The sequence below is a fragment of the Anomalospiza imberbis genome, chromosome 5 (genome assembly GCF_031753505.1).
Source record: "Anomalospiza imberbis isolate Cuckoo-Finch-1a 21T00152 chromosome 5, ASM3175350v1, whole genome shotgun sequence".
NCBI classification, from domain to species: Eukaryota; Metazoa; Chordata; class Aves; order Passeriformes; family Viduidae; genus Anomalospiza; species Anomalospiza imberbis.
The window spans coordinates 54,126,551-54,154,185 of NC_089685.1; the positions used below are offsets into that span (position 1 = coordinate 54,126,551).

General features: G+C 38.9%; 1 protein-coding gene across 2 annotated transcripts; it reads left to right on the plus strand.

Annotated features, from left to right (window-relative positions):
• Positions 1-1,018: 1,018 nt before the first annotated feature.
• On the plus strand, positions 1,019-27,327 carry SLC13A4 (solute carrier family 13 member 4). 2 transcript variants are annotated; one of them, XM_068190853.1, is made up of 16 exons: positions 1,022-1,944; positions 7,612-7,740; positions 10,377-10,513; positions 10,720-10,901; positions 11,585-11,639; positions 13,255-13,294; positions 13,992-14,069; positions 15,386-15,576; positions 16,729-16,848; positions 19,679-19,780; positions 20,866-20,967; positions 22,022-22,119; positions 23,238-23,368; positions 23,715-23,876; positions 25,363-25,500; positions 26,179-27,327. In XM_068190853.1, exons 1-16 carry the CDS (start codon positions 1,780-1,782, stop codon positions 26,314-26,316), a joined length of 1,968 nt encoding a protein of 655 aa, XP_068046954.1. In that variant the 5' UTR covers positions 1,022-1,779; the 3' UTR covers positions 26,317-27,327. The 2 variants fall into 2 exon arrangements, with proteins under 2 accessions (XP_068046955.1, XP_068046954.1); XM_068190854.1 differs by lacking the exon at positions 16,729-16,848 and having other exon boundaries at positions 1,019-1,944.
• Positions 27,328-27,635: the final 308 nt, after the last annotated feature.

Below are 27,635 nucleotides of genomic sequence, written 5' to 3' on the forward strand. Positions count from 1 at the left end.
GCAGGTCTAGGTTGCCTTCTCCCTGTCTCAGTTTTTGTCTTATCACTTTGGACTGAATCTTCTTCATGGGCAGTTCTTATCTCACAGGTTAGAAAACCATTGCCCCTAAATGGCATATTTTATCCACCCTTTGACCTTATGGATCATAAAAATATGAAATAAGATTATATTTTCCCATTCAAAATAAAACAATTTTTAATTTTATGAATATTTTAGACCTTTTTTTATTATTTACTTAGTTTCTCTGAACCTATTGAAAAAAGCCATCCTGAGCTGTATTGGCAAAACCAAAATCTTCACATTAACTATAGCTTTTCTTCCAGATCTAGTTAAATTTACCTGAAAGGTCTCAAGGTTCTGTTTCTTGATTGAAGTATTGAGGTATAGAAAGCTAAGATACAATTAATTAATACAATACAATTAATTTCAAGAACTCACCCTGCACATCCAACTCCTCTGCAAGTCTGCATTTGCCAGGTTTCCAGGACTCAGGGTCACAGAGGCATCACAGTCCAGCCTGGGGAGCTCAGTTTGTCACTGACTAGAAGAGGGTGGGCAGAGGACAGGCAAGCAAGTTTGGAGGGCATGGAAAATCCTAGATGTGTTCTTCCCATGAGATACAGAGCAAATATATATTTGTCTGTCTACCGATGGTGCATGTAACCAGCCAGTGGGTTCAGTCCTAAATCTCCAGTGCTTTCTGCCCCACAAAAAAGCATTAATAACAGAAGAGTTGGAGAAATGTTTTTTCCCCTAGAAGACAAGAGTAGAAAGTCTAAAACTTCTCAATTTGATTTGGAACTCAAGGCACACAAGTCAGTACAGACCTCAGCCCATGCCTTCTGAATTAGTGACATTCAAGGGTCATGATGGAAGAAACACGAAGACAAAAGATACTGTTCAGAAAACAACAATTATTTATTTATCATCAGTACAGGGACCTTGAAACAATAACAAACTGTTCAGCTGCCTAAAAAAGGTCTTTTTATATATTTGTGGGAATGTCAGAAGGCTGTTGATTTTCTCAAATGTTCTGACTGGGTTTGGGACAATGGGTGGAGCAACTTCTACCTTCTGCAAACCTCATTGGTGAATTAGAGTTGCCTGTAGCTTTTTAACAATTTTTTGTCTTGAGATCAAGTATAATCCATGTTGGAATTACTGCCCTGTGAATTCCAAGCTCAGGGCAAAAGTAGGGTAAAGGTAGATACAAAATAGAAGCAAAGAAATAAAATCTGAAGGAACTGCAAATGGAGGGGGGGTTTGGTCTTTTCTTTAAAGAAGAAGTACCTGAAAATTTACTGCTATGCATTGGAAAATAAATTGTTTGGTTTAATAATCTTCCAGCAGAAAAGAAACTATATTTGAGACTTTCAGACTATCAAACAGGAGGCAAAGCAGCAGCTCAAAACATATCTTGCCTGGTTTATGAAAACGGAAATAACACCACCAGATGATGGAAGAAAAAAACTTTGCAAAACATGGGAATAAGGATACAACACATTTACAACTGTGAGTCTGAATTAAAAAGAAAACTTGTCAAAAGATCACTATGCTCCAACTTGCAAACCTCTGCATGTTGTTGTGTGATAATAATTCAGATGTGCTGGTGAGCCCTACCTAAACTGAATGTCTTTTTAATCAAAAAACCTTTTCAAAACAACAGATTGAAGAATAAATAAAGTAAGAAAGATATTTTAGTTGGCTGTGGGGATTGGAGATGAGGTTGTGAGAGTTTTTTTGGGGGGAAATCCAGGCACAGGTGAAGGAAAACGTGGCATGAAAATTGGAATATCTGAGGAACCAGAGAAGAATCTGAAGGAGAAGAAAGCCACTAGAAGGAGTATGGCAGTGATGAAGGAGATTCTCCGATCCAGAAATCTCTTGCTCGTTGTTCTCATTCCACTTCTGCTGCTTCCTCTGCCACTCATATACCCCAGCAGTGTAAGTACATTTTCATTTTCTTTTTACCAAAGCCTCTGAGTGCAGCAGGTAGTCCTGCTGTTTAAGTGTGCAGCGTGCAAAAAGAAAGACAAAGATGTCAAGAAGCACAGATGTTAGAAAAATCAAAGACTCATATTTGAATGACTGTGAGGGTCACTGAGTAATCATCACTAAGAGCTAGAGATACCTTGTGGTGTCACAAGAAGAGATGAAGAGCCAGGTGAAGCTAGAAAAGCACTGCTTTAAAGCAGAAATGTTGCATCTCTTCCTAAAATCATATCGTGTGGAAGGGGGAACAGAACAAACACATCCATTACATTTTCGTTAAGAAGAGGTCTTTAAAAGGAATGCTTATAGAGTCTTTAGTTTTTAGTTATAAGTATGCATGGAGGGACTTTTTCAAGTGTGTGTTTATAAAGACAGCAACTCAGGTGTGGGAGGAGCTGGGACTGGGTGACAGTGCCTGGCACTGACTGCTCCAGAGCAGGTGTTGGTACCTCTGCTGGAACACTGCAGCTCTGACATTGGCATACACAGCAATGCAAAGGAGGAATATCCTGTGCTTAACACACAGACCAGGGAAAGGAGTGAGTGCAGCTGGGTTCCTGACACTGCTTTGGAGATATTGAATGCCTTGACCACATGGTAAAGTCCTCTCTTTGCACATCTCTGCAGTTGTAACCCATAAAATAGCAATGTTTTCCATCCTTAGAGACTTTAACTTATCAAAATCTGCAGTGTATTAAAAATCTGCAGCTTTTCCTTCCCCATAGACCTAGACATAAATCTATCCAAAAAGTGCAGCAATATCCATTCCATCCTCTAGCCTGCTAAAGATTCATTCTTCCTTAAAGTATCAGGGGATTTCTGAATACTAGTACTTTACCCAATAGAAATGCAAAGGATTAGAAATTGAATAGCTGATTTCAAAAACAAAACAGTAACATTTTGTTTGGAAAATAAACCAGGATTCATAGAAAGGAAATATTCCTGCACCACTGAACTGTATGTTGCACTTTGAGTTTTCCTGCTTTGAACATCAATGTGTCTTGGCTGTTGTCTTACAGTGCTTTTTCATCTCTATTATCTCAAAAGAGGGAATGAATAACAGACAATTGTGCTCTTCAGGGAACAGAAAGGCTCACCCTTTCACAGAGGCTTGTTCTACAGAGGGGTTTAATCTCCCCTGATGTCACTGGAAGGGTGACATGAAAAGAGATGCTCCCTGGCATGCTCAGCCAAGAGGATTGTAAAGCACCTTATGGCTGCTGAAGCAGTTCACTGACAGGATTGCTGCAAGAATTGCTGTTGTACAGTAAGCTCCTCTGCACTGTCACTCTGCACCTCGTGGTGCTGCTTTCCTGCAAAGCGATGGGAAAATCCATCCAGTGGAGATTTACATCCACTTTGTATATATGTGAGTGACCACAGAGGGTAAAGTACAGCTGACAATCTGACCAAGAGCTAGGCAAATGTTTATAGTGCTATTAAGAAAACATCTACACCAAGTAAACTCAGCTGACTGTACATTATCCAAGTGCTTTTTTGTAGATTTTACTTTGTTACAACCCATTAACTATAATTACTTTTTAAATTTGAAGATTACATGTTTGCATTTTTAGAATTATATTAGGGGTTTTTTTTGGTTTTTATAGAGATTGAAATTACCAGGTCATTTACATTTGCATTTCTTCAGCGAATCAGCTTGCAGTTTCTTTGATGCTACCAGCACATCTCTGGAAAGTTCAAAGGAGCATTACATGTGTAGTGGCTAGAGAGATCAAAGGGAGCACAAGGACTCAGAATTGTTGGTAGATGCTGCCAATGGGAATAAAGCCCACAGCTTCTTTTATATTATTTTGTGAAAAGAAATGGTTGAGTGAAAAATAAATTTGAGAAAATTTACTCAAATTTATTTTTCCCCTTCTGGAGTTACAACTGAACTTGTACCACAGGTTTGGACATGCATAAATGCCTTTCAGGTCAAAAAAAAGTGTATGCTTTACAAACTGAGGGTCTTTTTCATTCTGTCTTCATTTCCTTCATTGTTTACAGCGACATGTGAGCATTTTTGCTTCTTTTTTTGGTAATCTTTATCCACTTTTTTTTTTTTGGTCATAAAGCCAGAGATACCACAAGGCATGCCACATGATTTCAGTCAGCTGGGGACAGGCTTTCTGTAACCACTGTTGCTGTGGCCACACTGCACACCCAGTCATGGACATCTGGATGACTCCTGAAAGTCACCTGTTGACAGAGCTGTGAGACCTGCAGTATCAGGGGATTTTGGCATCTTGATATGCCAAATCAGCAGAATGGCCCCTAAAGCACAGAACATGCTCTGAAGAGCCTCAGTTGACATATTTTAATTCACCTTTGGTTTTATTTACCAAATAGAGCTGAAGGACGGAAATTTTTTATTATTATTTTTATTATTTAATTATTTACCAAGCTCAAGGTTGGATTTCAGCATGATCCCATAAAATCAAAGATGTTATTCCAGAGGCTGGACTACCACTTTGCAGAGCTTAACCACATATCTGCATGCAAGGCATGCAATGGGCAAATAAGTGGGCAAATTTCCAACACAGAATTTATTCTTCCTTTTAATCATTCTGAGATCCTTGGATATTTTAGTTACAGAAATTTTATGCATGACCCTTAGTGTGGAGCTTTTAACCATGGCTTCCTTTCAGCTCTTCTTTTAACCTAAGGTGCTGACTGAAGAGAGATAATTAGATGACAGTCCCTCCAACCATCACATGTTTTCCTATTCCCTGCTTCAAGCTCTGAGGCGGGTTTAACAGAATTTTTCAGCTGTAAAAACAACAAGTGAGGATGGTGAAACAGTTAAAATTACATTGCCACCGCTTCAGTGTAATACTTAGTAGCTTTGGTAACCATTAATTAAATATATAAACTCAGTTCAATTAAATAGAAGAGATTAATATGGTTTCTCTTGGAAACCAACTGAGAAAATAAATAAAGTTGCCAGACAAGCCGATTAAGTCTTTAGTGGAGATTAGCAATCTTGGCTTTCCCAGTACTTGCTTACAGTTTTGTACCATTTAAAAATGCAATTTATTTGGGTTTTTTTCTTTTGTAAAATGATTACAGCCTACTGTATAGGAAACACAAAGACTTAGTGCCCATCCCAGTAAGGTTTTGGTAGAGATGCAAATTCCCTCTGTCCTATTCCATTTTCACTACCAGCCTACTTTTTTGCCACACACAGAGGAGTAATAGAAAATTACATAATTGCTCAAATAAATTAGAGAGAAGTACATTTTTGGAGAAAATGGTTTGGATACCCCTTGGATCTTATATCTGGACTGCTCTGAAATAAAAAATCATTGATTCTTCTTTATTTAGAAGTTATTTTTCTCCTCAGGCAACTGCTGAATCTGATACAGAGCCCATGCAAACATTAGCAGAAGCTAATGAGTTAAAAATTAAAAGTGTTTCGGAGTCACGAGGTCACAAAAAAGGCCCCATGCTCTGCTCTCTGTGGAATATTAACCTTGAGGTACAATGTAGTTAAACGTGACTGAGCAGTAAGTTGGCTAATTCAGAGCTAAATTTCTCCAGCAGCCTTTCAGATACTCTTTATAACCTCTCAAGTAATTCGAGTTTATCTGCTCAAAGGAACTTAGGTTTTCTTATAAACTTATTTCAGTTATTTTAGTGGCCTTACTTCATAGAATCACAGAGTCATAAAATCATTAATGTTGGAAAAAACTTCTAAGATCATCAAGTCCACCTGCTCACCACTAAACCATATTCCCAAGGGCCACATCCACATGTCCTCTGAAAGCTTTCAGGTATGGTGGATCCACCACCTCTCTGGGCAATCTGTTCCAATCCCTGACCACCCTACCAGTGAAGACATTTTCCCCGATATCCAATATAAACCTAACCTGGCTTTGTTGAATTATAACTGTGTAATGTTGCACTTTTCTGAAACAGGAGTCAGAGCAAGACCTGGCAGCTAATTTAAATCCAAGTTTATGAGTAACTTTGGCTACAATTCTTGCACAAGTAAAGGAAATAGTACATACCAATCTACCTTAACTTCTTCTCTGGGCTGTGCTCTGCCTGTTGTTAGCATAAGCTGTACTTCAAAAAAAAAATGAACATCTGATTGTGTTCTTTTAGAGGTACTGTAAAAATTACGTCTATAAAGATGAATTTAAATACAAGCTATTGATTAATTCCATTGAACCCACATCCCTGTATAATTTCACTAGGCTTTACCACCTTGTTCACAAAACCGATTGAAAACAATGAAATGTAAAATACGCTCTTTGATTTGCACAAGGATCTGTGAGAATTGCTTGTGAGACCTCTTGAAAGCTTCTTTATTTAGAAGTCATCCAGCCAGGATGGATGTATAATATATAAAATTATATTTTAAGAGACTCAAATAGCACTAGTGAATAGTGAATTTTCCAAACAATAGCCATTTGCGAGCTGTGACTTCATATGGCTTGATAAGCTTATATGGAGCATCTGGTGCATAATGAAGAAATAAATTTAATGAAGAGATAAATTTATAGCTGGAGTAAATCAGTGCAGACCTACTAACTGCCATAGAACAGCAGGTTAAGGCAAGTACAGGACTTGGCTTCAAATTTGAGAAAGGGAAAGAAGAGAAAAAAACTTTTCTTGAGGACAGTTTCTGTAATTATCACCAGCAGATATCCCCATGTTTCTAAGTATAAGAACTATTGCTAAATACAACAGAGTGTAAGAAAAACTCCAATGAGAGCCATAAATAAAGACATTTCTAAAGAAATGGACCAGAAGACTTCCACTCACTAGCTGTGTTTTCCTGTAAGAATATTCAGCAGATAGCACTTTTCTCTACCACATCCCAGCTCCCCATGACTGCTCACCATGATGCTCTCATGCCTTTTTCAACCAGAACCTTGGACAGCAGCAAATTTGTTTGATTAACTCCTTTCACCCATTGCCTCCTACCCTGCAGGCCTGTGGTCTTCTTCCAAAGGTCTGTAGAAATTACCTGAGCAAATAAAATTGGCTAACAAAAATGTTTGCACATTGCTTAAAAAACAAAACAAAACAAAACAAAACAAAAATCAAAATAACAACAAAAACTCAAAAAAAAAAAAAAAAACCAAAAACCAAAGCAACCCAAGTTTCCAGAGCATTTCCCAAAATAACTATGAGGCAGTTTTATGGCAAATATGAATGCTCTCATCTGGTCCTGAAAACTAACAGTTCCTGTCTTTGTCCAGGACTGGAAAGAAAAACATGCTGAGATAACAGGTCAACAGGTCTAATCTGAGGAGTCATGATTGAATACTTGGTATATATTGGATTATGGAAATCAAAAGAATTTTCAAATGCCCTTGAAGCCATTGTTTTGCTGATAAATAGGCTTATCCCAACACTTCGCCTTGGATCATGTCTGAAAATCTTCATTAGCATCATCTTCTGACAGTCTCCTTTCAGAAGGTAGCCAAGACTTCACACCCAAACAGCTGCACCTTTGGAGGTCCCAATGAAGTCCTTTTAGGTTGTTTTTTTTTTTTTTTTTTTAATTCAGGCACCCACAGTCTGAAGAATCCTCTGGGCGAGTTCACAGGGCTCCCCACAGCATGTGGTGGGGCAGTAACACTCATCCCCTGTGCTTTGTCCCTGCAGGAAGCCTCGTGTGCCTACGTGCTCATCGTGACAGCTGTGTACTGGGTCTCTGAAGCAGTGCCTCTTGGGGCAGCAGCCTTGGTTCCTGCCTTCCTGTACCCTTTCTTTGGGGTCATGAAGTCCAGCGAGGTCAGACCATTGTGTGTTTCTATCATTTAACGTTCTTACTCTCAGCTAATTATCTGAACGGGGCTGATCTTAGTGCAGCAGCAAGACTTGGAGGCATGGGAGGCAGAAGTGTACATCCTGTAATGTGTAACTGGGTCCCACCAGCCCTTTCTTCATCCGAGGATAGATTTAGGATATAAGATAGTCTATAATAGCCAGGAGAGGTGTCCATCCTTTCAGCTCCTGCATCACCAACGATTACCAAAACCTATTGCACCAAAAGATCCCACCTCTGCCCTCCTCAAACCCGTGTGAACAGCAGCTGTAGGATAAAGCTTCCTTCCAATAGTAAAGTTTAGTATAGTATAGTAAAGTTTCCTTCCAATTTTATTTATTATGGATGTCATATAAGGCAAGCAGTTACATATGCTAAAACCAGTTACCATCCACTGAAAAAGACTAGATAATTTTGTTAAATTAGCAAAAGACTAGATAATTTTGTTATCCAGGTGAATGTCTAGCCTTTTTCAAAGCTGTAACCTTCTGCTGCGCTGTAGCCAAAAGTTCTCAGGCAAAGGAGTAGCTGTACAAAAAAGTCGCTATGATCAGACCTGAATTTGCTTACTTGAGGTTTTTTTGAATGCTAATTTCTTTCATTATATGCCAAGAATTTCTTTTATTTTCTCTGCAATTTTTTTTCCCCTGCCTTTTTCTATCTCTTTTTGGGGGCATGAGGGGACAGCACATTTGATTTAAGGATGAGTAATACAGATAAGAATGCAGAGGAATATGTAGAAAACATAAAATTGTTGGATTTCTCTCACAATCTAGCACTGGGAATACCCATAAATGGATAGAAACAAGCATGAGCCGAGAATTTAATGACTCCTTATTCCCCCAAGTTTTGTAATAGAATGAGATACATTTTCACACCAACACAATTCAGTATTTTCACAATCTTTTTTTTCCTAACATAAAGGTAAAGTAGTAGGGCATTTTCATTAAAAATTTGGCAGCACATTGGAGAAGGAAATTTAATGTCAGCCTGAGAGAAATTCAACGCAATAACAAATAAAGTGACAGTAAGAATACTGCAAAGAATGTATTATTTGCTTTAGGAACTGAAATAAATCCCTGCATTCAAAAATAAACAACTCTGAAGCACTATTTCCAGTCTGCTGTTCTGGATTGATTCTTGCCTAGAAAATTGCTACTATTGAAGATACAAATTATTCACAGGGGCTTAAGAGCATGAGCCAGTGTCATATTTATGTATGTTGGTATTAATGAGACTAATAGCATTCACTTATTCTCCAAAATGCCTATGAAAGGAATAAAGGAGAAAAAAAACCCAGATTCTTCATGCTGCTGGATCGATGGTTTTCCTTCATTCACCTCATTGTTATTTGAAAAGGTAGCAGGAAAATAAAGAGAGTTAATGAGAAAGAAACCAGTGAAAGAAAGCCAAAAAGGTGATATTTAAAAGTTCTGGCGCACAATTATGATGGCCAAGTCTATTTAGTCACGATAGAGATTTATTAAATACATGTCATTAAATATATAACTTGTTGCAGATTTCACAAAATAACATTATTGTCATTCTTGCATTTTATGGAGGATCATCAGTATAACTGAGGACAATGAAAAAATTATTGCTTCTTCTGATCTTAATTGTTTTAAAATGCTGGCACCTACATTTCATTAGAGAACTAGTTTTAAACCGAAGAAATTATATTTTTTGAAAAATATTCCAGCAACAGCCTAGGAAGGATTGCATCAAAGTGAAATGAAAAATTTTGCTAGGCCCCAAGCACCTGTTTGCAAATTTTATTTTCTCCCATTTTGTTTTTTTTTACAGAAGTATGTGTGTATGTTTGAGTAAGAATTTTATGGTTGGCCTAATTTGTCATTTTTACAGTTGCCTTACAGAATATCTTCTCATATTTTAGCAAGACCCACATCCATGATTCCTGCTTTGGAGGTGATGTCTGAATATTTTCCTGAGCCAGTGATGGTTTTTGCTCATTGTCTTTAAATTAAAGTTCTTTTTCTTGAAACTTTTCCCTCTTTTCCTGATAAAATGGAGATGGATTTCCAATGTGACAAGTCTTGACACAGGATTTGTGGATCACTGAAGCAATATACAAACCTTTTTTTATTGCATTCAAAGAGCAAGTCCCAAAGGACTTTTTTTCCTGACACTGTAGGTTCTAGGGATGCCACATTTTGCCCAAAAGCTGAACAAGACAGGATAAATATAGGCAATACCTCCAGAATGAAAAAGCAGATGAAGCACATGAATAAGCTGCCTTCAGTGCAGTTTTGTCTGTGCTCGTTTCCATCTGAGCCTAGTTGAGTATGACTGACTCACTGCAGGCACTGGACATCCTGCTTGCAAATATAACATTTCTCTTGATATCTTCAAAACTCACAAGCCTATAAACAATAGGGGATAGAGCCTTATTTGTAAACACAACAAGAAAGAGATTAAAGAGAATATTTTGATTTATGAATTCTTCATTTTATCCAGCTCCCTGTCATTCTTACTTGAGGGAGCAAAAATGCACTATGCTATATTTTTTCTCATTCAGCATGCTTTCTGTGTAGGGTATTTACTGCTTTTTTAACTGGCTGCTTCCCCCTGTCCCTTAATGCAGGTGGCTGCTGAATATTTCAAGAACACCACTTTGCTCCTCATGGGTGTGATTTGTGTGGCAGCTTCTGTAGAAAAGTGGAATCTCCACAAGCGAATTGCCCTGCGCATGGTGATGATGGCTGGAGCCAAGCCAGGCATGTGAGTGAACCTTTGGCTTTGGGGTAGTCTGAGGCTGAGAGCAGCAGCTTGAAACCATTCTGATCTTCCCATTCAGGGGCAAAAGCTACCTTGTTTTGGGGCATTTTTTATACCCAACTTTCCTTTCAGAGTTTGAAAGCTTAGAAATCTTCTCCTCCTTTTTCTGCCGCCTCCGACTCCCCGTGTTTCCCTGCACTGCACTCCAGGTTGCTCCTTTGCTTTATGTGCTGCACCACGGTGCTCTCCATGTGGCTCTCCAACACCTCCACCACAGCCATGGTGATGCCAATCGTGGAGGCAGTGCTCCAGGAGCTGGTGAATGCTGAGGAGGAGTGCGAGGTCATCACGACTGCAGGCAGCACCGTTGCTGAAGAAAACAAGCCAATAGGTATTTGTCAGTATTGGCATTCGCTCTTTTCTCATTTGTTTGTCAGTGACCAGACTTGTTGATATGTATTATTGAAATTCTATCGAGGTCAGAGCTGTCTGACTTATACTGACAAAAACATTGATATGTACTCTTTCTTTTTGTACTCTGATATTCCTTTCAAAAAATGAAAGGAAATTTTAGAAGTAATGGAAGAATAGGAGTTGGGAAGCTATTTTACTGAATCAGGGCATCTGCTGTAGCTGTGTGTCATAAACTCTTGGTCATAGGGTTTTTCAGGGGTGGAAGGAAACCTTTGGGAAAAAAGTCCAGGAAATTTAGAAGAGGCTCAGAAGTTTTCTCTTGACAATCTCATAATAAAAAAATTGATAAGAGCTCTAAGGTTCATTTTGTTCATTCCTTCCCAGAAGAAAAAGGCTGAGAAAGAAAAGAATCTCTCTTTTCTTTCACTTTACAGTTTCCAGGCTGAAAATTATTTTATCCAACCTTGTCTTTTATACATAGGTATCGTAGTGTTTCAATTGCCAGATGCACATGATCAATACAGTACAAAATAATTAAATGCCACATCAAGAGAGAACCTGAGACTGTTTGGACAAGCTTTTGTTTGCAGCAGCACCTCCAGGTGCAGTGGTGTGAGCCAGGGGCTCAGCTCAGTTCTTACCTCTGTTCCTCTGTTGCAGGTCTCGGTGAAAAGCACGGCCAACCTTCACTGGAGCTTATCTTCATCAATGAGGAGTAAGAATGAGCCCTGTACACCAGGACTGGACATTTGAGCCCTACACAGGTTGCAATGAAATGAACCTAAGAGTAGAGCCAGGAAGGGCAAGCAAAACCTTACAAGTGAATGTTTCACATGTGACTGACAAGGAAGGCTTACATGATAAATAGGATTAATGCAATGGTCTGGATCTCACTAAAACTTCACAGTGTTCATTCATTTTTTAACACTATGGATATTTTAGGGAGAAGGAAAATATTTCTAGGGGTTTGAAAGCTCTTTTGAAATCTGAGTTTATGCTGTGTAAGGAAGTGCTGTCCACAGGTTTTTATTCTGTTCCCCTGAAGGATCAGTGATGAAGAAGATCCAAGTACAGCACAGACTGCTCACAGGACATATCCAGAGGGACATCACTTACAGGGCCTTTCTGAAAAAAGTCTGAACTGCCTTCATTTAAGAGAGATGAGAGTGGAGTGCAGGGGGACATGAGGGGAGGAAGAAGCCACAAAAAACCACCCCTCCTCCCCTACAAAATTTGCAGAAGATTTCTTTAAATTTCTTTAAACACCAGTAGTTTCTATTTGGGGTAGAATCTAGTAAGGGGAAAAGCTAAATCAAGTAAAGGACTAATTTCTTTGTCAAATTATCTAATTAACCATCAGTTCAAGATATACAAGATGGTATACAAAGCTAATGTTCTAAAAATTATCAGCCAGTTCTGAGGGGCATCTTATGAAGTGTGAGAATAAAATTGCACAGTCACTTTTTGAACTCCTTCTGTATTGTTTGCAACAGCTCAAAATAAAAGAGAAACAAGTTTCTTTTACTTTAAAATTTAATTTGCCTTAAAACAAATATTATAATAAAAACAGTACAGGTTGATGACTTTAAGTTAACTTGCGAGACCTAAATAGTTTTCTCATTAATCTAGAGACTATTTGGGTCCTCCAATATTCCCTCTGGTTATCCCAGCCATATCTCTTTCTATCCCAGCCATATTTTCTATGCAATATAGAATCAAATCTTCAGATTGGCATTGTGCCATTAAACCCTTTAACCCCTTATTGAAGAGTATGTGTGGGATATTTCAAACAGAACTATTATTAAAATAGGACTACTTGAAAAAGAGTTTTGAATTTGGCAGGAAAAGTAGCACATCTTCTGGAAATTGCTTCAGTGGATTGTTTGCATGATCCACATGCCACACAGGGCAGGTTTTAGGGAAGGCTTTAATGAGGTACAGGTAGGTACTCAGAAACAACATTGGAAAAGTTGGCAGAGGAAGAACTTCACTAGAACAGGCAGCAGTGGTGCTGGACTGCCTGGTGATTCACTCCACAGAGAATGGAGTCATCTCCTGGAATGGGGTAAATACTACTAAGAAACAAAATTTTTCTTGCATGGAGGTGGAACTCCACTGTTACACAGCTCGAGATTGAGCTATGAAACATAATAATGACTCTTATTATTTGGCCAAGAGCCCACACAAGAGGTTCTAATAAGTGGTATTCAACATTTCAGTAGGCACTAGTTCTCCTGCAGAGGTTGCCCCTGCTACCCATGATGTGTGCCTCTTGCAGGAGCTGGGTGAACAGACATTTTTAAAGCATATTTTCCTTTCTTTGTTTTTAGTGCTACTACTGCTGACTTCAGCTCCTTGATGCACTCAAAGGTATTGTCATAGGTGGTATCTTCTGTGCTACACTGTCTTCTAATGCGGGAGCCAGCAGAGCAAAATGCACACAGCTCTGGAAAAAACTGCTGCTCCCTTTATTTCAAATGTGTGGTGGTTGTTGGCAGAAAGCAGGTATTACAGAATGTCCTGCTTTGTTTTTAACCTGTCAGCCTGCTTGCAGAAATCAGTAAGATTAGCTCTGTAACAGCAACAGAAGTACAAAACCATAGAAGTCTGTTGTACTCCTTGCTGGAGATCCTGAGATCTGGTCAGTGAATTAACAATTCCATATGGTTTATAGCAAATTCAGATATGATCTTTTGTTGTTCCAGTATTGCAAGCTTCTGAAGCTGAGAATTCTCAAGTTGCTACAGCAGCCTGCACATATCACAAAGCCGCAGGCTCAAGGGACCTGTTAGAGTCTCCTACATGACAGATGAAGACCTAATCTGACTTTAAAATCACTTTAAAATTTTAAAAAGCAGGGGGTTTAAACTTTTTTTTTCCCCCAGTGTAAAATTAACAGCAGATTTTAGTGGGTTGGATTTTCTTGTAGTTTTGGAACCCTTTTTCTTTTTCCTTTTTTGACCCCAAAGCCTGCCACCCAGTACCTTTGCAAAGCATCACAAATTCTATTCCAAGTGCCCCTAGGAACACAAGAAAGGCTAATCCAAAGGCATTTTCCTTCTTGCAGAGTATGAATGGTGTGCACATGTTAGCCAACCCTATTGGAACAATGAATTCGACAAGCAATGGGCAGCACCTACCTCAGGTAAGGAAATGTTAGACCCTGGGGTGAGGCAAAAGACAGATGTGGATATCACCTGCTCCCTACTGTTTCATATTTGTTCCTTGAAAGGAATCATTCTCCATCATCTCAGCACAGCCACAGCTTGGCCCTTTGCCAGTTCTTGCTCCCATTTAGATGCACCCAGCACAGGTTGCTCAGAAGACCCCTCCCCAGTGGCTGGGACAACTCATTTAGCTTTACATCCAGTAAAGTGTTCACGAGTTTCCTTTATTATTTGACTGTAATAGCGACTTTGTTTCTGCAAATCCTCCTTGTAAAATAGCCCAACTCAAAAATAATAACCCCTGGCACACAAAACCCTACTCAGAATGAAAAAAGCAGACCATTAATCTGTTCAGCCACTTTGTTAGGTACTCTTAATATCCACTTCCTTTTGGTCTTCCAAAATACTCAGCCTCAAAATCCTCCATTAAATCAATTTTTCCAAAATACCCAGCCTCAAAATCCTCCATTAAATCAATTCATATTTGTACTTCTCTTGAGTGGATCCAAGAAGAGATTGCTGATGACAATTTTGTAGTGTCCTAATGGCATAAATTTATGTCCATGACAGAATAGGCTAAAATCAACACATGCATTTGCATTCATAGTTCAAAAATAAATCAAAATAAAAATTAGTAAATGTAAAAAATCTTTCTGAACCACTTGCTGCCTTTTTCCTCATTCTTAAATTATAGGTTGCATGAGAAGTGCCTTGAAGTACTGTACATTTTTTTTCCCAGTACAAGGACTTGATCTACCAACATAGACATTTTCCTGTCACTGATTTGAAAACTTCTTTTGGAGAAAAATTTTCTGGCATCTTTTCCTTCCATATTCCCATTGCTTAGCCTTTTCCATGCTGTTTTGAGGTCCTTAGCACTCCATCCCTAGAGGCCCTGAGCCAGTTTTAGTGTGAAAAGTTCACCAAGCCTTTGTGTGGTGGCTGCTCCTAAGCCTCAAGGATTATGGATTCCTTCTGCTCAGTGCTGGCATCCTGTCCCTGCAGCCCTCAAAGGCTTTTGGTATCCCACTGATATTCCAGTCAGACCTGGAGCTGGTCCAAACCTTAGCCAGAAGTCTGATTACTGTTTGTCCTACACCTATGTCACAGACCAGACAATTTTAGGCCCTGGGACAAGTTTCCAGGACTGATCCCAGTTAATCTCTGTGAAGAAAAACCTGTCCTCCCTTATACAAACCTGTTGCTTCTCTGGGCCCCGTATCATTCTGGCATTAGAGTGAGCTGGGCTGCTGCTCTGATCACCTGCTTTGCTTGTGAATATGTCCCCTCACAGGCTCAGATCCTGGTCCTGCCCCCTGAACCCTCAGATCTCGGGCTGAGCAGCAAGTACCGGTACCAGACCAGGCACGACCACATGGTCTGCAAATGCCTCTCGCTGAGCATCTCCTACGCGGCAACCATCGGGGGGCTGACCACCATCATAGGCACCTCCACCAGCCTCATCTTCCTCGAGCACTTCAACAAGTAAGTGGCACTGGGACTGGTGAGAATCATTGTCATCCTTGTGGGTCATTTCCTACCTCACCTAGTAAGAACACTCTCTCTGAAGGAAAGTTTGCTTCTTCCTCTACTCTAATGTTATTACCAGTGGCTCATGTTTGAAAGTTAATATATATCCATGTCTTTCTCTCATGCAAAGTAAAAACTCCTCAGTGTAGTAATATTGAAGTTTCTCCAGCAACTTCTTTTGACTTGACATAGTGATTATCATGAAGGCAGCAGGCACTCTAGAAAAGTAAACACTAAAGCTATGAAGATAGAGCAGAGAAGACAAAGAAATACTCACAAAAGAAGAAATGTCATAAAAAACAGGTGTTCAACATGTAGTGCAAAAAACCCCAAACAACCAACTTAGATTATGTGGCCTTATGCATTTGCTTCAGAGAAGATGAGAAGCAGCTCTCTGATCACCTAAGTATTTCCTTTATCATAGGCCCAGGGCTCTCACAGACATGAATGTTTCAATGTCAGAAACATTAATGTTTTTCTGTCAGGAGACTAGCGGCACTTCTCATGCACAGAAACACTTCCAAGCTCAGATCTGATTCTGACCATCTCCTGCTACCACTACTGCCTTGATATCTCTCATTTCTCTCTCTTAAAGAGAGAAGACTAAGTTCAGAAGTCATGCTTCAGCCACGGATTTGGATTTTACTAAATTTTCCAAGATCTTGCTTTTATGACAGTTGCATCAAATGCACACATCCAACATCTTTGTCAGAGCACAGCAGAATGTAGTTGATATTTGTGTGGCCCATGAGAAGACATAGAAGGAGGTTCTGGGTGAAATCATTCTGAAGACTGCCAACTCTAAAATAAGCTTTAATATAAGCCACAGGTAGAGATGGAGTTTCACTTCAGGTATCTCCAAGTGTTTTTGAAGCTGGACAGACAATCCAGACCATCTGGTGTTAAAGCTTTGGAGAGCTACACTGTTTATCTGTTGGTTTCGCTCTGCATAGGTAATGCAGCTGTTGCAAATGCAAACTGATGGAATTTTTCTCTCACCCCATGACAGATATATATGCCCATAGATGTGTGTGCAACTATGTCTTTTGGAGGTCCCTGTCCCTGTACTGTTCTAACTCCTCATGCATCCTCTTTTTTAATTCACAGCCAGTACCCAAAAGCTGAAGTGGTGAATTTTGGAACCTGGTTTCTATTCAGTTTCCCCATCTCCCTCATCATGTTGGTGCTGACTTGGTTCTGGCTGCACTGGCTGTTCTTGGGCTGCAAGTGAGTGAAAGTTGTTCAAGATATACAGATTACAAAAGCAGGGCATCTGCAGCTCCTCTCAAACATGTTTCATAAAGAAGTTTTGACTGGCAAATGATAGGATTTAAGGCACAATTTCCTTCTTGTTGCCAGAACAATTACCAAAGGAAATCTCACTGCTTAGCTGCCCTGCATAGACAGCAGTGTAGAATGTTGCTGCTTGAAATTGAAGTGCCCAGGTATTGCTGATAGAAATCCATACTAAGCATTCAACTGGTTTGGGTTGGGTTTTTTTTTTTTTTTTCACTTTTATGACAATGAGGATTCCTTTGTGGACCAAATATCTTGTTATAACTACTTTTGGAAAAGCACAGTTTAAAAGATGAATAGAAAAATAACTGCAAGTGAACAAGTCACTTTTCAGATCTTCCTCCAGATCAATGAAATTAGCATAAAACCAATTAAAATTAAAAGTAAATAGACTCTCTATATATTTCTCTTTAAAGTGGAAGGGACTCACAGCCCAAGAGACAAATACATTTAATACCAGTCCCTAAGCCCCAAAATAAGAAAAAGTTTCAGTCTTCTAGTTCATTTGTACCACATATTGTCTTTACAAAGTTAATGAAAATTGCCTAAATGTGTGCATTTAGAATGGGTTTGTTAATCTGCATTGAATTGTGATGCAGACACATTTACTCTGAATTAAATTTGCCTTAATTTGATTTAGTTCACTCTTAAAAGTAAACTGAATTGACATTGCTATTTCACCCAGGACAATGAATAAATTGATAATGTGTTCTGCTTGCTGCTGACCTTGACTAGATTTGAAGAAGTAATTTAGAGGTGAATGGCTCCATGCCCCTCTCAGTCAGTCTTTGAGTCTTATAGTTTCAAATTAAAAGGCTAACATAAATTCCCTCTGCCACTTTTTTTAATCTTGAGAAGAAACAGGTCCTAACATGACCCTCAATTAATTTGGTTTGAAAAAAAAAAAAATTGAAATTCCACATTGCATCCAAGACTTCATGCTGATTAATGTTGTTCTAAATAATACCAGAGACTGAAGCATTATTGACTTTTTGAGAAGAACTAGTTGATTCCAAGGCTTCTTAATCTCTGACTTCTATTCACTGCACTTCATTAAAGAACATATTATGTTGGGAGCTGGGCTTCAATTCTCTGCCTTCACATCCTCCTGAGCCTGGAAACACTTAGAACATGTTGAAACAGCTGCCTAATGCTTGTGCATAAATGTTTAATGAATTCCCGTAATGTTATTTTTCTTGAAAGCCCTGTGCCATCAATCTGTTATTGCTTGGCTTAGCTGGAACTGAATTTCAGACTTTACGGCCCTAGACCAGGTCAAGGGTGAAAGAGAATGGACCCACTCAAGGATCATTACCAAAGAGAATGGACCCACCAAAGGATCATTAGCAAAGAGTTAAGGGTAGAAGTTACTGCAGAGCTGTCCTTTATATAGCTCTTCTCTTCCAGCCTTGTCTCTCCCTGCTGGTAGGTTTTACTAAAGTCTAACAGCAAGATTTGCAAGGAAATTTAAAATACCTATAGGTGAAGGGCAGTGCTAAGTGAGTTAAAAAAATGTGTTACGTATTTGCCCATGTGAAATGAAAACCCTGGTTAAGTCCTATGGTTGACCAGTCCTTTTGTTGCATCTTGAGCAATGGAAATTCCTTTGCGAGTCTGGCCTTAAGCAGATACATTGAGGGAGGTTGCAGTCCATGGCTTGGCCAGTGCTACAGCTGGGTGCCTAGTGAGGTACTCAGTGAGATATTAAAGTAGCAGGAACCATAAAAGCACTTATTATCACCTTAAAGAACTACAAAATTCTGCTGCCATGGTACCTGAATCACTGCTGCTGCCTCTTTTAGACTGGCTTAGATCCTGTTACACCTCTGTGTGACAGAGGGTACAGCTGGAGTGAAAAAGGAGGGATCTCTGTGGCTCAAAGCACAGCTAGGTAACACTTCTGGAAAGAAGAAAAGGAGAGGGTTAAAGTGAGCCTGAAAGCATCTTAATTTCAATTAAGAATGTCCATGCTTCCTTACAGAATGAAGGAAAATGGAAAAAACGAAGAGAGTCACTTAACATCCATACCAGTGCATAGGAGGATCAATAGATTCATGCTTGTTTTCATGTCCCTGGCAGAAGTACAGGCATTTTTCACCTGGACAAAATACCACGCTGACTTCCCTGGCCTCTGTGGTGCTTTTCTGGCTGTGCCTGATTTAGAAACAAATGTTATTATGACAGTATAAGCAGAAGCAGACAGGTCGTGGCAGCTAATGGGATCCCAAGCACAGCTTTCCCTCCTTATGAATCCTGAATATTCAAGGCAAATATGGTCTCAAAAGCCAGAGCAGGCCCCAAATATGTTGGATAACCCTGATCCAGGAAAGCATAGTTAGCCCATGAAAAATTTCTATTGATAGCTGAGCTCTGTCACAATCTTTCCACGTGATGATAGACACTAGCCGTAGCTTTTGGAGGTTTCTGGCAGCTCTTCGAGGAAGCCTACGCAGAGGGAGCCCAGCCACGGCTCAAGATGGCTCAGCGATACCAATCAGTACTAGTCAGAGCACCCTAGGGACCTTCCAACTATGTCTAGAATAGAATCTTAAAAGAACTTAAAATAACTGAAACCAGATTAATCAAATATCATACTCAGTAATTTCCTTTCCCGTTGCCATCAGTCCTTGCCTCAGTCACTTCTTCTCCCAACAGTCCCTGATACCAGAATTTTCCAACTATCTCATTGCTGTTTTGTTTTTTTTTTAATTACCTTTCCCCCCTCTTTATGCCCTTGCCTAATTTTATTGTGCTCTCTCAGTTTTAAAGAGACTTGTTCTGTAAGCAAGAAGAAGAAGACCAAACGAGAAGAAATGTCAGAGAGAAGAATTCAAGAGGAATACAAGAAACTGGGAAACGTTAGGTAAACCAGACCTGCCTTCCTTGGGAATGTGTCTCTTATTGTCTCCTATTGCCCTCCATGTTGCCTTAGACTCATGTAGCTTATTTTAACGCTCTCAGCTCTTTTTCCTCCCTTCCAGGATAGAAATAGAACAAAATGAAAAAATTAACTAAAATCAAAGAATTTGTTACAAGCATGCGTGTTAACTTGTAACTCATTTATTTCTGAGGAAAAAGGAAAAGAAAGGAAAGGATTCAAGTTTATTCCAGGGTTCAAAGGTCATCTGAGTCCAGGTTTGTCTGAATCCTAAAGGACCCCTTCTCCTAATTAAGGCACATACTTATTTTAGTGGATGTAAGTTAAAAAAAGGCCTTTTCCCATGCCATGAGTTACCCAGCCTTCCCAGCTGCCCATAATATTCATGCATGATGGCAAGAAATGTCTCTTGGAAAGATTATTTGGCAAGATTTTCATTTTCAAAAGGGCTGATATGGCACACAATTCCTTCTTCACAGAATGTTTTTGTGCTGTTTAACTGAAATATTGACAGATCAGCTGCCTAAATATGATAAACTCTGGAGCTAAACTGTTGTTCAGGCTGTGCCTGAATATGAAATCACTCTTAATTTAAATATATGCTAAATTAAAAATCCTCAAGCCACCTCAAGTATCCTCAAGTCACCTTGTGTGCACCATCGGTGCTAATTTACATTGTCATTTGCTCTTAGGCTTTCTACCCTTCTGAAAAATGCAAGAGAATGTGTTTACAGTGCAATGCAAATAGGAACTTCACCTTGTTAACACATTTAATCAGATAATAATGCAAATACAAAACAAGCATTTAGAAATATTTTCCTTCAGGTCTTGCCCATGAATGATTGAATTGCAAATACAGATGGATATTTTTAGCCTATTTCTTACCAGGTTTAGATGGTTACCAACTGGGAGCCAAATCTAAAATTCTTTAATTCAAACTAATCTTCCTTGCTATTTTTCATTTGTTTTTTATCCTTTTTTGGAGCCAGTTTCTGCTTTCTTTTTTACTTCTTGAGTTTTGAGACAGGACTTGGAATTACTTCCTTGCTTTCTCTGTTTTTTCTTTCTAGCTATCCCGAGATGGTGACTGGATTCTTCTTCATCCTGATGACCTTGCTTTGGTTCACTCGTGAGCCTGGCTTTGTACCAGGATGGTCATCTTTTTTTGAGAAGTGAGTAAAATCCCCCAAACAACTGCACAGGAATACAACTTTGCTTCTTCTGACTTTCTACTTTCTACTTTTTTCCCCCTAATACATCACCAGCCACATTTAACGAAGCAGTGAAAAATGAACTCTTTATTCAAAAATTAGGATTTTTTTTTCTTAAATTATATCTGTCTGTATAGTGAACAATTTTATTCTTTCTCAGTATTCAAAGTGAGTTAAGTAGAGAAAGTAAATGAAACCATTTCAAATGTAAAAGACTAGGAGGGTCAGATTCTGAGCTTAAAACATTTTAGTGCATTCATAAAGAAGTTTTCACTAGAATATATTGCAACTATAATTGAAATTAAAATTTTTGACAAAGAGTGTTTTATCAAGAAAATATGCATTCAATTAAATATTGCTGAGAATGGTGACTGAAGCAAATAATTTTTCTTTTATTTTAAATAATATTGAAACAAGTTACATTAAAGCTTACTGTAACACACTTTGCACATCAAAGAATAAGCAAATTGAATGTAATTTATATTACTACTATATAAAATTGCTTTAATTTTTCATGCCAATTTCAACGGAAAAACAATTCCTAATACTGTGATTTTCTGATGATCACTGGAGTTTGGCACTCCTCAAAATACTTTTACAGAAAGAGTTTTAAACATTTAATTTCAAATCAATCTACAGTTCATTTCTAAAGGATCACCTGGGTTTGGCTTTTCCCCAGAACGTGTTTACTGTTTCTTACACTACAGTAAACACACTATTTTTTTGTACCTACAAGTTAATAGATTTGTAAACCAAAGGGGATTATTTTTTCCAACCAGAATATTAAAAATTGTTGAGCTGTGATTGAAGTTGCCTACCACAGTCAGTTTAATAAATGGGAAAAAATCCAATTTGTACCCTTCATATGCAGGCATATTTTTCTAGTGGGCTGTTAGCATGACTTCAGATGTGGGAATACAACTGCACCTGCAGAAATGTGCTTGGAGCTATGTACCTGGTTTGGAAATGTTTCTGTTAAGGTGTTTTTATGAAAACGTTGCTATTTTTTTCCTAGGAAAGGTTACCGGACTGATGCCACTGTCTCTGTGTTTCTTGGGTTTCTCCTTTTCCTGATTCCAGCAAAAAAGCCATGTTTTGGGAAAAGGAGAAAAGGTGAGGAGAATGCAGTAAGAAAGAGAACTGGTACATTTTTCAGTGTCTAATGATTTCTTTTTTTTTGTCTGTAAAAAGCTCCAAGAAGATACTTTTATGTTGGTAAGCCAAGGTTCAGTTTCTCCTCTGATACCATTCCTTCCTACATCAGATCCCCTTTTCCTTTGCTGTAATTTATATTGTCTCATCCAGAGGATGACAAACAGGTCTTGAATCTGAGACTGCTGCCTCTTCTGTGCTAGCAGTTATTAGACTTCAGGACTGAGGACTGAGCTTTGGGAAAGGTTTAGATGGAGTTCCATATTAAAAAACTATAATGGAAAATCAGCTCAAGACAAACCCCAGTAAAAAAAAAAAGAGTCATCACTCATGCAGTGGAAATCATTGCACTGTCTTAAGATAAATATAAATGGTCATAAAGTGCCAGATAATATTCAATTTTGTGCAATGCTTCTCTTACAGTCTTTTTGATAGTGAGATTATTTCACATTTGTGTTTGGGTAGCACTCAGTGGTTTGATCAGTTTGCTGCATCAGTCTTTCAGCAGTGCTGTATGAAAGTAGAATTGTCTGCACAGTCTTATGCAAAGATTATAAATTTATAGAAACATATATTTTTATGCTATTATATCTTGTACAGGTTTTAGGAAAATATGACACTCTCTAACTCCTTCTTTAAGAAAATACTCAGGCACTAAAAAAAATCCTAATGTCCTCAGATAAAGTCTAGGGGCCTAAATGCACTTTGTCAAGCATCATGGCCTACTTCATAGCCCTTCTTTGATAATATAATCCCATTGTAACACCATCTCTGGGGTCTACAGAGATATGCACATGCATACCACAACACAGTACACAGTCCCTCTAAAAGCTGTAACATGAGAACACAGGGGTTTACAAACATTTGCATCAATGGAGCAGCCAAGAGAAAGTCAGATGTTTAGAATTAATACGCTGCATTTTGTGAGGCCAGGCTATTGAGAGAAACAGGCTATGCCCTGCCTCTTTGCCTCTCTCTCAGGCAGTCCCATGCATCTTCAGTAATTTCTATTCTTGTGAAAAATGTGAAGGCCTTTGCAAAAAAGGCAGTATAATACTCACACACCTTTTTTGATATAGGAGATGGGGAAAAGTCAGCAGAAATTAACTCACTGGAGCCCATCATTACCTGGAAGGACTTTCAGAAGACCATGCCCTGGGAGATTGTAGTGTTGGTTGGAGGAGGTTATGCCTTAGCAGCTGGATGCAAGGTACTGGTGTAGATTTTTTATTTTATCCTCCTTCCTAAACATATTATCAACTTGCTCTTTATTCTTTTTTATGCTCCCCAGTTTGGATTTATGATGTGGATGCTTACAAGTTTGTACATAATGTAGTGGGCAGCACTCCCAGCATTCAGTGTATGTCTTTCTTGCTATTTGTTAAACACTGCAGTGAAATCTAGTTTACTGAGCAAAAGGAAATGCAGAAAGCATTGACCTGAACTTTTTTTATTTGCTGGTGGGATTCTCTGCTGTAAACTGCCACAGAAAGAAGAATCTGTTTTACAAACATACCAAGTATTTAGTAATTCTTGTGCTTCTGTCCTTTCTCCAGACCTCTGGCCTCTCTACATGGATTGGACGTCAAATGCTCTCCCTGAGCAGCCTTCCCTCCTGGGCTGTAACTCTGCTGGCTTGCATTTTGGTGTCCATGGTAACAGAATTTGTTAGTAATCCAGCAACCATCACCATCTTTCTGCCTATTTTATGCAGTATGGTGAGTTAAAATAGTGACAGTTTCCTCCCAGGCTTGTGGGAATTTTTCAGGATGTCAGGGTCTTGGCACTCTGTCCACATGAAATCCAGCCTCAGTTCCCAAGATACTGTTCTGTAGTCTTGAAACTAGGAAATATAATATAATTGGGCAGCCAAAATCATATTTTAGCATCATGGAATTTATAATACCTCTCAGACAAAGTGCACTGAGGAATTCATATGCCAGGTACAAGAGAAGGTGACTATGGAATTAACAAGTTAGGTGAATTTCACATAAAGCTTGAGATGCTTTTGTCAATGTTATTTAAAATGTGTTGTTCATTACTTAGTAGTCACCTGCTCCCTGTTTGTGAGAAAAGACTGGAGTGACAAATTTTATTTCAGATTTAGAAGTGTTCAAGGGGTTGATCTGGTAAGCATACTGTCTTTCACCATGGAAAGCAGAGATGTTCGTAAGGGGCAGAAAAAATCAGGATGCTATTGACAAAGGTAGAAGAAAGAGAGAGTAATTTAATTTTATATTGGAATAGCAGTTACAGAAAATTTCCTTTTTTTTTTTTTCTTAATGCAACATGAAACTTTTCTGTCCAAGAATGGAGGTCATGAATCATCTTTCCCTATTATAACTATTTTATGGGATTGTCCCAAATCATATTATGTGAACAATTCTGAGTTAATATTAAGATGTGGTCAGATCACAATATGTAATTCTGTTTCCGTGGCTTAGGAGTTCAGATTTGTTTCTGCTCCATGCAGAAAGAGATTCTCCTGAAAACTATTTAGAGCAGTAATCTACTTATAGCAAGAAATGCCATCTTAAGGCAGACTCTCTTTTCAGATTGCAAAAGTAAGCTGGAGACACTTCCCTCCCCAAAATGATTGTAGCCTTGTTTATCCTTCTCTTTCCCTCTCATATAAAACTGGGCCAAAGCAATGCAAATGAAAATGGAAAATTTAATCACCACTGAAAACTGTATTCTTTAGCCCACTGTAGAAAATATTCCATCATCTCTGCCTTCTCACCATGCAAATTTGGATCATGAACAGCTGGTTCTCTCAACCACTATTCAGGAGGACATCACATAATGGTCTCAGCATATTCAGCAACTGGAAGAAGCAAGTTCTTTGTGTTAACCTGTTGTGGCTTCTCGTGGATGAAGACTGAAGCAGCAGTCAGTGTTAAGGTCCAGAAGACACAATACAGAATGACACAGAGAACAAGTGGGAGAAAGAGCAAACATGTCCTATTAGTAGCAAACTCCACCCTCCCTCAGTGTGAAATGTCTCAAGAGAGTTCCCTGGAGCATGACCAGCTCAAAATTATGGCATTGCTCTAAAAAAAACCAAACCAACCAAAAAATACTTTCATGCTTACGCTTAGAAATTAGGCAGGTGTGATTCACAGCAGAGAGGGTCCTTTCATAGTCATTGTCAGCCGGTCACTTTTGTTGATCAGGTGAAACACCTCTCTCCCTCTCTTATTCCAGTCAGAAACCCTGCTTATCAACCCTTTATACACCCTGATTCCCGTCACCATGTGCATCTCATTTGCTGTGATGCTGCCCGTGGGTAACCCTCCAAATGCCATTGTCTTCAGTTATGGGCATTGCCAGATCAAAGATATGGTGAGTCTTGGCACTGGGTTTATCCTCCCATGCTTCATACAACTCCAACACAACTCCCGCATCAAGCAGTCAATACTAATACTAATACTAATACTAATACTAATACTAATACTAATACTAGCAGCATTGGTGCAATAAAAATGACTATATTGCTGCTAATATTAAGTAGTGATGTCTGCACTGCTCTTACACAATAGAGCTGTCAGGTTAAGAACAACCACAAATCTGCTGTAGGGTGCACACATTTCTTATTTGTATTTTTTTAATGAATGTAATGGTCTGAAGAGCTTTAGGAGTATGCAATCCTTTCTTCACTGACCTACTAAGACAAGCACAAGAGAGCATAAGAAATTAGATTTATCAGCTAGCTCCACAGCAAGTTGTGTATCACTATTATGTATGGTTTAACTCCCCATTCTGATTATCTGATTGAGAAGTCCAAGTGACAAACTGAGCAGTTCACAATGAACTGCATCAGCCTCTAACCTGAATATTCACTCCTGAATACTCCAACATATACCCTGACACATATGCTCTCATTTATGCTTTTTTTTTGCTCTAGAAATCACTATACATAAATTATCATACTATATATGAGTCAGTATAAATCCTACTGCTTTTTTTTTCCTATGTTAACTGTTTTTGATTAAGTTGCCCTGATGCATTTTGCTTTTGCAGGTGAAAGCTGGCCTGGGTGTAAATCTGATTGGCCTGGCTGTTGTCATGGTGGCCATCAACACGTGGGGAATTAGACTCTTCCAGCTGAACACCTTTCCAGAATGGGCAGCAGTCAGCAACATCACAAGCCAAACGTAATTTTAAATGACAAAAAGAGCAAAAGTGCAAGACCACAGCAAGTTGGGACAAAATATTGAACCTACATTTCACATATGAAAGAAAGAAGGAAGTTTGAACCAGGATCCGTTGTAAAACCATGAAGAAAATCCACTGGGAGGTCTTCTGCAACGTCTTTTCAGTTCTGAAAATCAGCGTGAGTTAAAAGGAGAGATTAGCTTTGCTCTGTTGTTGCTTTCTCTGAGATACCATAACTCAGAAAAAATCCACTCCTCCAAGTTATTTGCCTATAGATTTTCATGCCTTAGAGCAGTTAGATAGGACTGGTAGGCAGGACTCGTGGCAGAAGACAAGTACACATACACTGGAGTACTCAGCAGCAGCAGATTCAGTCCTACACTGAATGTAGGGTGAGCCTTATTCCCAAATCCAGAGGAGTTTTATAAGCCTACTTCTTTTGAAGGTAAATTATTCTTGTTTTTTTTTGAGATGACTCATCACTATTTTGCAAAAACCATTTTTCCACCTATGACCTGGATAGAAATCCAGCTACCAACTACAGCACTTCAAAGGGATAATAGAAACCTCCAGAGAGGAAGGAGAAATCTCCTTGGAAGGAGAATATGGGTTATTTTTCCATACAGCACTAGCATAAATTTCCAATATTGCAGTACTTGCAGTCTTGGCTTTGGAAGGAAGAGTTTCAGGAACAGAAAGTTTTGTTCAAGACCTTTTTCATCATTACTGCAGTGGGAGTTCTTTCAGCAGGGGAAGCTGTGACCAGCAAAATCATACCAGGCCAACACCCCCTATCTCTCCTGTCTCTTTGGCTGCTGTTTAGTTATGCACTTATGATTCCCCTGACTGAGAAAGTCTCTTCCCTGATGGCACTCAGTGCTGCTCCATGAGTAAGAAGGGAGAGGGCTGAAGTGGAGTGGTGCTGGTGTATCTCCCCATCCTGTGCATTCACTTGAATCTCACACCCCCTGCTCTCTAGCAGCCCAGAAAGCAGGAACTTCAAATGTAGGAAACTGTGGCATAGAGTAAATAACTACCAAGCCAAAAGGCCAACCACTTTATCTCTCATCATCAAAGTGAATGCCCTGCTTTCCTCACTGGATCCCTGTGACACTCATTAATTCTCATGTATTATGTCCAGTTTTTAATAATTTCTTTAATGTCAATACATTTAAGCTGTATATTAGAATGATTGAATCTCATGTAATTACACACACACACTTTAATGAACTTTTATGCTTTCCACTTTTAATCTAGGCTCTCTAGATGTGAATGTATTCTGCAAAAATAAAATGTCAATAAAATAAATTATTTACTACTGC